This window comes from Bufo gargarizans, unplaced genomic scaffold (assembly GCF_014858855.1).
Source record: "Bufo gargarizans isolate SCDJY-AF-19 unplaced genomic scaffold, ASM1485885v1 fragScaff_scaffold_459_pilon:::fragment_2:::debris, whole genome shotgun sequence".
NCBI classification, from domain to species: domain Eukaryota; kingdom Metazoa; phylum Chordata; class Amphibia; order Anura; family Bufonidae; genus Bufo; species Bufo gargarizans.
In genome coordinates, this window is record NW_025334120.1 from 198,070 (window position 1) to 210,661 (window position 12,592).

The window sequence follows — 12,592 nt, forward strand, 5'->3', positions numbered from 1 at the left end:
TTGGGTGAGCCGCTATAGACAGAGCACCATTCCAGGGTGGGAAATGGGAGAGACACTATTATTCTCTTGTTTCAGACAGCGATATTAGTTGCGCCACATCTCCAGTGTGCGCATCCAAAAAACTGTGATATCCAGTGTACCTTTTCCGTAGACCGTGTCCGCTGCGGACAGTGACATTAGTTGCGCCATATCACCAGTGTAAAGTGTGCGCATCCCAAAAATATCTGATGTTTAGTGTACTTTGTCAATAGACTGTGTCCGCTTCTGACAGTGACATAACCAGTGCCACACCTGCAGTGTAACATGTGCACTTCAAAAATTTATCTGTGACATACATTGTACTTTTTTGTGTAGACGCCGTGGACAGTGACATTACCGGTGGTACCTCTCCTGTATAACGTTTCCTCATCCCAAAATACTTGTGACATTCCCTGTAATTTTTCATTAGCCACTGGTGATAGCATTGACATTTTCTGCGGTATATCTTCTGTGTGATGTTTCCACATCCCAAATAGCTTTTTAAATTTGTTCGTGCATACACTTCTAAATCCTACGCTACTGTACGTGTGACAGAGTTTCAATCATGTATAACATTTAATATGAAGAAAGCAAGCAGTAAGGGACGGGGAAGTGGCCGTGATGCTGATGGTGCATGCAGAGGCCGTTGCCCTGGGCGCGGTGAAACCGCGCCTACTGCCAGAGCACAAGAAAGACAGTCATCCACGATACCTAGCTTCATGTCCCAGTTTGCAGGGTGGTGCAGGACACCACTCTTGAAGTCAGACCAGTGCAACCAGGTGGTCGGTTGGATTGCAGCAGATAATGCTTCCAGTCGGTTAAGCACCACCCTGTCTTCTACCAAGTCCAGTCTCAGTATTCAAAAGTCTTCTCAACCCAATCCTCACCCTGATCCTCCTCCCTCTCACCATGGAAAGTCTGGGCAAACAAGTAATCCCACACTCGCATATTCCGAGGAGCTCTTTTCTGCGCCATTCCTTTATTTGGCCCTCTCACTAAGCACACTTGAAGAGGGACAGATCTTGTGCCCTGATTCCCAAACTCTTGAGCATCCACAATCACAAGAAGATGACTGTGGGGAATGGCAATTACTGTTTAATGAGGTGGATGATGATGAGACACAGTTGCCAATAACACAATGGCAATTACTATCTCAAGAGGTTGCTGAAGAGGATGAGACACTGAGGTAGTGGTTAGGTCAACAAGTCAGGAGGATGATCAGAGTGAGAAGTGGAAGAGGAGATTGTGGGCGATGAAGTCACTGACCTAACCTGGGAAGGTGGAAAGCCGAGTGAGGACAGCAGTACAAAGGGGAGGGATCCGCAGCACTGCAACAGGCTGGAAGAGTCAGTGGGCTGGCAAAAGGGAGAAGGCGGGCCACACCAAACAGGCCTGCAACTGTTCTACTGAGAACTTTCTTGCGGAAATCTCCCTTGCTAAGGGGTAGGTGTTCCGCAGTATGGTGCTTTTTTGAGGAAAGTGCTGACGACAAAAGAATAGTAAAAAACAATTTTATACAGGATATGAAACATAACAGTTTTTCAATAAATTAAATGGAAAACCAACAACAAAACTGCAAGAGAAATGCATGGGTCCAGATTTACTAATGTCTCTGTGTCAAGCTGTCTAAAAATTGCTGAAAATTGCTGCAATTTGGCATATCTATGGTTTCTACACTTTTTCAGAACTACTTGACTAGATGGTGGAGCTTAACAGGAAAGGGGTGGAACCTATGATGTACCAAAATTGTGCTACAATTCTGGTGCAAAAATTTGTCCCAAAGTAAGCCAACCAATAGTTAATATAGAGTCACAGAAAAGTGTCTATCCTGGTACCATATTTATCATCCACCCTGAGCTGCTGTGATAAATCTCGTTCAGGTCTAGACAGCCTGTCTAAGCTTTAATAGTTTTCCATGATTTTTCTACTGCTGACTTATCCTCTGGATCGGTCATCAGTATCTGATCGGTTGGGGTTCGACACCCGGAATCCCTGCCGATCAGCTGTTTTGAGAAGGCAGTGGCGCTCCAGCTCACCAAGCACAGTGCTGTACATTGTATTGTAGCTGTGCTTAGTGTCGCAGCTCACTCCTATTCACTTGAATGGGGCTGAGCTGGCAAATGTAAGCACCCTAAAAGCCGTTCTATACTCCTCGTACGGATCCGTCCAGACTTTCAATGTAAAGTCAATGGGGGACGGATCCGCCTGAAGATTGAGCCAAATTGTGGCATCTTCAAACGGATCCGTCCCCATTGACTTACATTGTAAGTCTGGACGGATCCGCACGCCTCCGCACGGCCAGGCGGACACCCGAACGCTGCAAGCAGCGTTCAGCTGTCCGCCTGTCCGTGCGGAGGCGAGCGGAGCGGAGGCTGAACGCCGCCAGACTGATGCAGTCTGAGCGGATCCGCTCCATTCAGACTGCATCAGGGCTGGACGGCTGCGTTCGGGTCCGCTCGTGAGCCCCTTCAAACGGAGCTCACGAGCGGACCGACGAACGCTAGTGTGAAAGTAGCCTTAAAGACCTCAGTATTTATGTGCAGTGATCTCCTTCACAGTATAGCGAGGAGCAATAACTAGTGTTGTTGCTCATCCCTATAATCGGCAGCAGCTTCACACTGGCAGTTCCTACAAATGTTTCTTAGCGATTATTTGTCTGATGCATGGTCAGTGTAAAGGGGCCATTAGGATAAATTCATTTTCGGCAATTAACTTAAACGGGTTTGTACTTATGGCAAGGACATGGACTTATACAAGCTCCAGGGGCGTAACGATCGGGGCCCAGTGGGGGGAGGGGCCCAATGCACTCACATGTAACATGGACCAGCATTTTCATTGTACTTAATTCCAGGCCCCGTCAGAGCGCTCCTCTCACCTGCATGATATACACTTCTCCAGTATCTTGGCCTCCAGCATCAGGCCCCTGTGCTGCCACACTAAAACTAGTCACACATAAAGCAGTTGGGTGGAGCATAACCTATGTTCGTCAAGCTCCGCCCACATGCTTAATGTGTGACTAGTTTTAGTGTGGCAGCTCGGGGCCTGATGCTGGCAGTCTAGAGACTGGAGAAGTGCATATCATGCAGTTGAGATGAGCGCTCTGACGGGGCCCGGCATTAAGTACAGTGAAAATGCTGGGCCCCGTTACATGTAGACTGTGGGCAGTCGGGGACATTACAAGGGGCTGTAGGAAGCACTACTGGGGACATTACAAGGGCAGTGGGGGACACTACTGGGGACATTACTGGGTCAGTGCGGGACACTACTAGGGGCTGTGGGGGCACTAATGGGGGCAGTGGGTGACACTACTGGGGACATTACTGGGGGTTGTGGGGTGCACTACTGGGGGCTGTGGGGTGCACTACTGGGGGCTGTGGGGGGCACTACTGGGGACACTATTGGGGGCAGTGGTGAACACTACTAGGGGTTGTGGGGGCACTACTGGGGACATTACTGAGGGCAGTGGGGGCAGTGAGAGACATTACTTGGGAAATTACTGGGCGATGAGGGACCAGGGGTGTGACAATTGCGGACACAGAGGGTGGGGGAGGGGCCCCGATCCAAAGTTTGCCATGGGACCGATAGCACTCTAGTTATGCCACTGACAAGCTCCAATATCTTTATAGCAGCCAAAGCTTCAGTTGTTCTGGTAAAGAGCCCAAATTTCCTGCTTAGACCTAAAATTTGAGGGATAACATGCTGCCGAGCTTTAGCCACAAAAAAATGGAACTTGGAAGCTATGAGGAAGATTTATCATGAGGTAAATTTTTAAAGTCCGTCTGCAGGAGTCTGCATCGCCGTAATGTGCAGCAAATTTATCAAATGTTGCACAAAGTCTGACACCCTGCACCCCCACCAATGAGCGGTTTCAGACAGATCCTGGAAGTTGGGGCCTACACCGCACAGTTCTGTTCATTGTGTAGTGGACTGAGCTGGTAACTGTAGTGCTGCACTCATTTTAATGGGACCACTGACTACAGTAATCAGCTCTGTCCAATACACATTTTGCGCCAAGAGGAAAGTTAACGAAGGGTACATATGAACGCATCCAATTACATACACATCTGTGTAAATATGTATACTCGCTAACAATACCAACACAGGCATAATGACGCAGAAGGTGTGCCCTCGCTCATTCCTCTGAGGGCTGGGAATTATCTCTGAGCTGGGAGCTGTTTTCCTCATCTGTCTCTTTGGAGGAACAGGCGAAGCTTCACTGCAAAATCTTTGCCCACCTACCACGTTATAATCATGGGTTATCATCAATTTAACAAAAATCGTAGAAAAATTGCAATTCTTAGGCTGGGTTCACATTGTTTGTCTTACGTTTAACGTATACAAAAAACATACATGTGACATAGATGCCTCTGACAGATGCCATACAGTGGCATCTGTCACCATAGTTTCAATGTAAAAAAAAATGAACAAAAAAACCCATATACAGTAATGTGTACATTTTTTCTGGACGCTGCAGGATGGAAAAGTCATCCCCCCCTTCCTCCCCAATGTATATGTATAGCTTCACATTGCACAGGGTTCCGGAGCACTGCTCTAGTGCAGGCAGTCCTCATAGTATGTCCGCTATAAAGATTGTTATATAAATTGTTTTAAACTATTTTAAATAAAAATTTAAAAAAAGTAAGTGGTATTAAGAGGCATCCTTATATATTCACAATCCACTTTTATTTCATTGTATGTCTGTAGAAATGCACTTTAGTAAAAGTGGGATTCTCTACTAACTGATCTCATTGTATAAAACAGGGTAAAAAAGAGATCAGACCTAATCTGTGCCTTCAAAATTGATCCCGTTTACCTTCAACATGATCATCAAGAATCTGGTGAGTAAATCTATCAATATCAAAAAATTGTTAAGCACTTTCTAATGTAGCAGCCTAAGTTAAACATGTAAAGTGTGGTCTGGCATGGGCCTCTTTCACACGGACATCCGGATTTGCTTCGGATGTGTCGCGCGTGCTTTGCAGGAAACCTGCGTGACTGCGCACGCAATTTCAGTCAGTTTTGACTGCGATTGCGTTCAGTTTTTATCGCACGGGAGCAATGCGTTTTGCACGCGCGTGATAAAAAACTGAATGTGGTACCCAGACCCGTACCCGGACTTCACAGAAGTTTCGGTTAGGTGTTCTGTAGATTTTATTTTCCCTTATAACGTGGTTATAAGGGAATAGCATTCTTAGTACAGAATGCTTACTAAAATGTCAATTTGATGTGTTAAAAAAATAAATAACAATTAACTCACCTCATCCACTTGTTTGCGCAGCCGGCATCGTCTTTCTTCTTCTTTCAGGACCTGCCAAAGGACCTTTGATGTAAACGCGCTGACTGGTGATGTCAGCGCAGGTCCTGCTGAATGAAGATTTTCACACACCCCCATTCATTTCTATGGGGCCTGCGTTGCGTGAAAAATGCTGCGTTTTCATGCAACGCACAAGTGATGCGTGAAAATCACCACTCAACTGCACAGCCCCATTGAAGTGAATGGGTCCGGATTCAGTGCGGGTGCAAAGCGTTCGCCTCACGCATTGCACCCGCGCGGAAAACTCGCCTGCGTGAAAGGGGCCTTAGGGTTTACTCACACATAGCAGTTAAAATGCGGTTAAAGCTGCATCAAAATGACATCAGAAAAACTGCATATGGTTTTACCGCACTTTGTCGTAGTTTTGCAAAACATTACGTTTACACATGGATTATAGCGGAGACACCTAAATGTTTATTAAAATACAGTATATTGCCATAAATGCCAAATATACAATACAATGACTAAATAATGCCATCCAGTGTCAGCCTAAGGCCTCATGCACACAACCGTTGTTTTGGTCCGCATCCGAGCTGCAGTTTTTGCAGCTTGGATGCGGACCCATTCACTTCAATAGGGCCGCAAAAGATGTGGACAGCACTTTGTGGTTCACAAAAAATATATAACCTGTCCTATTGTCCGTTTTGCGGACAAGAATAGGCAGTTATATTAATGGCTGTCCGTGCCGTTCCGCAAATTGCGGACACCATCCGTGTTTTGCGGATCCGCAATTTGCAGACCGTAAAACATACAACAGCGCATGTAGCCTAACACTGCATACATAGTCCACATACGACTGCCACATAACCTATAATGTGTGGCACACATACTGTAGCTCAGGCATGCATCCCTCCAGCTGTTGTAAAACCAACTCCCACAATGCCCTGCTGATGGCTGTAGTCTGTTCGGGCATGCTGGGAGTTATAGTTTTGCAACAGCTGGAGGGCCACAGGTTGAGCATGCATGTGATTGACTCAGTCAGGACCCTCTTGTAAAGTGAAGAAATAACATCCCCTTACGGTGCACTTAGACATCATTGACAAAAACAATATTGTTATGCAAATAACGCAACCATACATCCATATGATGACACTGTATGTGAGCATTAGAGCATGCATTAATACTGCCATCGATTTGAGCACTGGAAAGTGGTATAAGTGTGATGATGATAAAGACATTTGGATCAGCTCACCTCCATGCAGGTATGGTGCACGTGATCTGGGCTGGCAACCCGGAACAATGCAGGAAAAAGTGGATAGATCTGGCACCCAAATAAAAATTTATTTTTTTATTAACTCAGAACATATTAGAAAAATATTAAAACCACTGTCACTTGCGCATACAAGCCCTTCCTCATAGCATACAAGACATAGTATATAAATTATCATTTTCTAACAGGCATGGTAAAAAAGCAGAACACAAAATCTTGCATGGATGGAATAGGAGCTGGACTGAAAATATCTTAAGGGCTCGTGTGCACGACCTTTTGCTGCCCATGGCCCTATTGCGGCCTGCATACGGCAGGTCCGCAATACACGGGCACTGGCCGTGTGCATCCCGCATCACAGATCGCGGACCCATTCACTGTGGAGATGCGGAACAGAAGCACTACGGAGTGCTTCCGTGGGTTTTCTGTCCGTGCCTCCGCACTGCAAAAAAGTAGGTAGTAGTATGCACTACTTTTTTGCGGTGCGGACAGATCACAGGGTTGAATCGGTCTAGATCTGACTGCAGCCACCGCTTGGATGTTGCGTGCATTGGGGACCGCAAACTGCATGAGCCCTTAAAGAGTAATATAATATATTAAGCCCAGTACAGACACATATTGCAAAATATGCATTTAACAAGAAGGCAAAATGCAGTGTGAATATGGTTATCAATATAGGTATGACAAATCGGTCTTAAGGTTCATTCCATTAGGAGACCTGCTTCCCATTGTGAGGATCCAGTATGCCTCACGCCTCAGCAGGGCTCGTCTCCAATTGCCTTTTCTTTTGTGCTGATTAACCCTTCAAATGGCTTGATCGTGAAAGGTTTGTGTGTTGCCTTGGTGGTTGTTCACATAATGTGCAGCTGCATCGGACAGGTTTTTCAGTTGAGGATTTTTGATACTATTGAGGTGTTCAGCAATGCGTTTAAGGCTACGGGTGGTGCACCCAGCATACTGGATCCTGCATTCAATACATTCAGTAACATAAATATAGTTGGTGTTGCAGTTAACATTATTGATATTATGACAATAGTTACTTGCTGTGGAGGTCAAAGACTTACAAGGTTTTTGCACTTTTTTTTTTACAAGTATTTGCATATACTACATCTGTTACGACCACATTTATACAGGCCTTTGCATATGAGTCAGTGTTGTGCATTTTTGCCAATGTGACTGTTTGGAGACATACATGGAAGGAGCTAAAGTATACCTAGTTTGATACCCCATTTGGCTACAAATGCAGCATCCCACATCAGTGTGTAAATGGGACACTTAAAAACATCTGCTTATTTATGTGTTTTATTTCCATTGTATGGTATTTCCTATTATCAGGCTGGCAATGTCATTTCACCCATTCACCCCTAGGTGGTGCTGGCAACACATAATATATATAGCTGGGGTGTGTCTACAGTCGTGGCCGAAAGTTTTGAGAATGACACAAATATTAGTTTTCACAAAGTTTGCTGCTAAACTGCTTTTAGATCTTTGTTTCAGTTGTTTCTGTGATGTAGTGAAATATAATTACACACACTTCATACGTTTCAAAGGCTTTTATCGACAATTAAATGACATTTATGCAAAGAGTCGGTATTTGCAGTGTTGGCCCTTCTTTTTCAGGACCTCTGCAATTCGACTGGGCATGCTCTCAATCAACTTCTGGACCAATTCCTGACTGATAGCAACCCATTCTTTCATAATCACTTCTTGGAGTTTGTCAGAATTAGTGGGTTTTTGTTTGTCCACCCACCTCTTGAGGATTGACCACAAGTTCTCAATGGGATTAAGATCTGGGGAGTTTCCAGGCCATGGACCCAAAATGTCAACGTTTTGGTCCCCGAGCCACTTAGTTATCACTTTTGCCTTATGGCACGGTGCTCCATCATGCTGGAAAATGCATTGTTCTTCACCAAACTGTTGTTGGATTGTTGGAAGAAGTTTCTGTTGGAGGGTGTTTTGGTACCATTCTTTATTCATGGCTGTGTTTTTGGGCAAAATTGTGAGTGAGCCCACTCTCTTGGATGAGAAGCAACCCCACACATGAATGGTCTCAGGATGCTTTACTGTTGGCATGACACAGGACTGATGGCAGCGCTCACCTTTTCGTCTCCGGACAAGCCTTTTTCCTGATGCCCCAAACAATCGGAAAGAGGCTTCATCGGAGAATATGACCTTTCCCCAGTCCCCAGCAGTCCATTTACCATATTTTCTGCAGAAAATCAATCTGTCCCTGATGTTTTTTTTGGAGAGAAGTGGCTTCTTTGCTGCCCTTCTTGACACCAGGCCATCTTCCAAAAGTCTTCGCCTCACTGTGCGTGCAGATGCGCTCACACCTGCCTGCTGCCATTCCTGAGCAAGCTCTGCACTAGTGGCACTCCGATCCCGCAGCTGAATCCTCTTTAGGAGACGATCCTGGCGCTTGCTGGACTTTCTTGGACGCCCTGAAGCCTTCTTAACAAGAATTGAACCTCTTTCCTTGAAGTTCTTGATGATCCTATAAATTGTTGATTGAGGTGCAATCTTAGTAGCCACAATATCCTTGCCTGTGAAGCCATTTTTATGCAACGCAATGATGGCTGCACGCGTTTCTTTGCAGGTCACCATGGTTAATAATGGAAGAACAATGATTTCAAGCATCACCCTCCTTTTAACAGGTCAAGTCTGCCATTTTAACCCAATCAGCCTGACATAATGATCTCCAGCCTTGTGCTGGTCAACATTCTCACCTGAGTTAACAAGACGATTACTGAAATGATCTCAGCAGGTCCTTTAATGACAGCAATGAAATGCAGTGGAAAGTTTTTTGGGGGATTAAGTTAATTTTCGTGGCAAAGAAGGACTATGCAATTCATCTGATCACTCTTCATAACATTCTGGAGTATATGCGAATTGCTATTATAAAAACTTAAGCAGCAACTTTTCCAATTTCCAATATTTATGTCATTCTCAAAACTTTTGGCCACGACTGTAGTTTAGAGAAGAGTGGAGAGGAATTGAAGTTAGTTCAAGGAGTTAGAGGAGAAGTAAGTTCATGAAGGAGAGAAACAGGCCTAAATCAAAATGTAGCTGTTTTCCTTTCCTCTGAGCCCTAATCAAGCCTGGAGAAGTCCAATACAGCAAGCAAGCACCAGATAGTGAGTCTGTCAAAATATGAAGTCTAGTGAGGGTTATACCTCAATCTAGCTTATGGACCTCATCAGCACAAGAGCAACTTTCTGTGTGCCGGGACACGAAAGGATAATTGGTGCACAGAATTGTCCTTATCCACTACACAAGCCTTCCAGGACATAATGGAAAACCTAAACCTTTTTATGAGAGCATCCTGCAAATAATGAAGCAGAGAGTTTGCCTGCCACAAGGGAGATCACCCTAATAGGATAGTTCAAAGTAAACAGAAACCAGCATATTTACCAGAGTGCTAGAGATTGAACTTAGAATAATTACAAGAAGTCTTGCCTGTACAGTGTCAACCCTAAAGAGACCTCTTCAACTGACAATTGCCTAAACCTGATAAGTGGAATACAATTTACAATTTAATTTGAGTCATCAATTATGCCATATGAATGCACTTTATTGATGGACTGTAACATCTGCCTTGAGACTATTGATTCAAGGAAATGTTTGAATTGTTTTACAACAACTGACTCCTTATTACTATTACTACTACTACTACACTCAACATTTCAACATTTGCACCTTACAGTGCTGGTATCACGAACACAGGGGCCCATTCACCAAAGCACCTTTAACACCTATACCCTCAAGGGCACCTCGACTTCTGCTGGCTGGTGTTCCCTGCAATAGAGTGCCCCAGAGGATTTAGTGCTGTCTTCTTATCCACTGAACTTCCAGCCCAGGGAGGCTCTGCTAACCCATCGGCCCACTGTGAGCCTCACGTGTTTTCCTCTGCGGTCTGGCACGTTGCACAAATCTGCAGTCATTTTTAAGAATATTTTTAATTTGGGGGTTATCATCCAAAATAGGTAAATATTTTTTTAGGAGATGAACAATCTGATCATATTCTAAAGAATAATTGGTAGAAAAAGTAACCAAATCAGTATTATGATCAGTAGTGTTAAGTTTTTTAGGAAAATTGACGTTATCAGATTTTTATTATCTAGTAATTATTTTTCTTTTGATAATTTTTTCTTACAGGTTAAAGGCTGCCCAATGGGGGCAAGGATCTGGTACAGACATTATATTGATATGCTCCTCGTTTGGAGGGGCCCTGTGGCGTCCTTGCCAGCTTTTATTGAATATCTAAATAACAATAGTTTTTTGCTTATTTTCACTTACAATAGCCACCCATATGAAATGTATTTTCTGGATTTAACTTTGATTGGAGATTCCTGTCATAAGCAGGTTATTACCAAGTTGTATAAAAAACCTACAGCACGTAACATTATTTTGGACGCAAGCAGCTGCCATCCCAAGCACACAATTCGCAGCATCCAGGCAAGGGAGTACTTCAGGGCGTTACGTGCTGGTTCAGACATCAAGGATTTTTATGGTTTCAGACATACAAGGAATGTGTCATCATTAATAACCGCCTCAAAGAAAGAGGCTATCCTATTTGATCTCTCAATCGTGCCAAAAATATTGCGATAACTAAATAGAGAATCTTTACTCAGTGATGGCACTGTCAAAAAAAAATCCCCAAAAAACTAATCTGAATACTAATTTGGTTACTTTTTCTACCAATTATTTTTTAGAATATGATCAGATTGTTCATCTCCTCAAAAAATATTGACCTATTTTGGATAACCCCCAAATTAAAAATATTCTCAAGAATGGTTGCAGATTTGTAGCCAAATGGGGTATCAAACTTGGTTATACTTTAGCTTCTTTCATGTATGTGTCTCCAAACAGTCACTTTGACAAAAACACTGGCTCACATGCAAAGGCCTGTATACAGTTACAAGAAAAAGTATGTGAACCCTTTGGAATGATATGGATTTCTGCACAAATTGGTCATAAAATGTGATCTGATCTTCATCTAAGTCACAACAATAGACAATCGCAGTCTGCTTAAACTATTAACACACAAAGAATTAAATGTTTCCATGTTTTTATTGAATACACCATGTAAACATTCACAGTGCAGGTGGAAGAAGTGTGGGAACCCCTAGACTAATGACATCTCCAAGAGCTAACTGGAGTGAGGTGTCAGCCAACTGGAGTCCAATCAATTAGATGAGATTGGAGGTGTTGATTACAGTTGCCCTGCCAACACACACCAGTTCTGGGTTTGCTTTTCACAAGAAGCATTGCCTGATGGGAATGATGCCTCGCACAAAAGAGCTCTCAGAAGACCTACAATTAAGGATTGTCGACTTGCATAAAGCTGGAAAAGATTATAAAAGTATCTCCAAAAGCCTTTCTGTTCATCAGTCCACAGTAAGACAAATTGTCTATAAATGGAGAAAGTTCAGCACTGCTGCTACTCTCCCTAGGAGTGGCCGTCCTGTAAAGATGACTGCAAGAGCACAGCGCAGACTGCTCAATGAGGTGAAGAAGAATCCTAGAGTGTCAGCTAAAGACTTACAAAATTCTCTGGCATATGCTAACATCCATGTTAGCGAATCTACTATACGTAAAACACTAAACAAGAATGGATTTCATGGGAGGATACAACTGTGCTCTGTGCTTTTTGTTATTACATTAGAGAGTTAAATTATAGATATATAATTCAGATAGTTAGGGGGAGATAGTCAGTGTAGGTTAGATTGATCTATAGTGTAGCAGATATTGCCAAAAATTCGCAAGCGCGAACATATTGGCGCACTCTATCTGCATATAAAGCTAGTCTCAGGAAACTTATAGCAGCTTGAAAAATGACGCGAATAAGACTACTTTCACACTTGCGTTCGGGGTTCCGCTTGTGAGTTCCGTTTGAAGGCTCTCACAAGTGGCCCCGAACGGATCCGTACAGCCCCAATACATTCTGAGTGGATGCGGATACGCTCAGAATGCATCAGTATGGCTCCGCTTGGCCTCTGTTCCGCTTAGCAGGCGGACACCCGAACGCTGCTTGCAGCGTTTTCGTGTCCGCC

General features: G+C 43.9%; 1 protein-coding gene across 2 annotated transcripts in view; it reads left to right on the forward strand.

Annotated features, from left to right (window-relative positions):
- LOC122922544 (aromatic-L-amino-acid decarboxylase-like) overlaps positions 1-12,592 on the forward strand; it is a 287,546-nt gene that overhangs the window by 139,701 nt on the left and 135,253 nt on the right. For both annotated transcript variants that reach the window (XM_044273181.1, XM_044273180.1), the window contains exon 10: positions 4,780-4,856. In XM_044273181.1, coding sequence (XP_044129116.1) covers positions 4,780-4,856 — 77 coding nt within the window. The remainder of the gene's footprint in view (positions 1-4,779; positions 4,857-12,592) is intronic.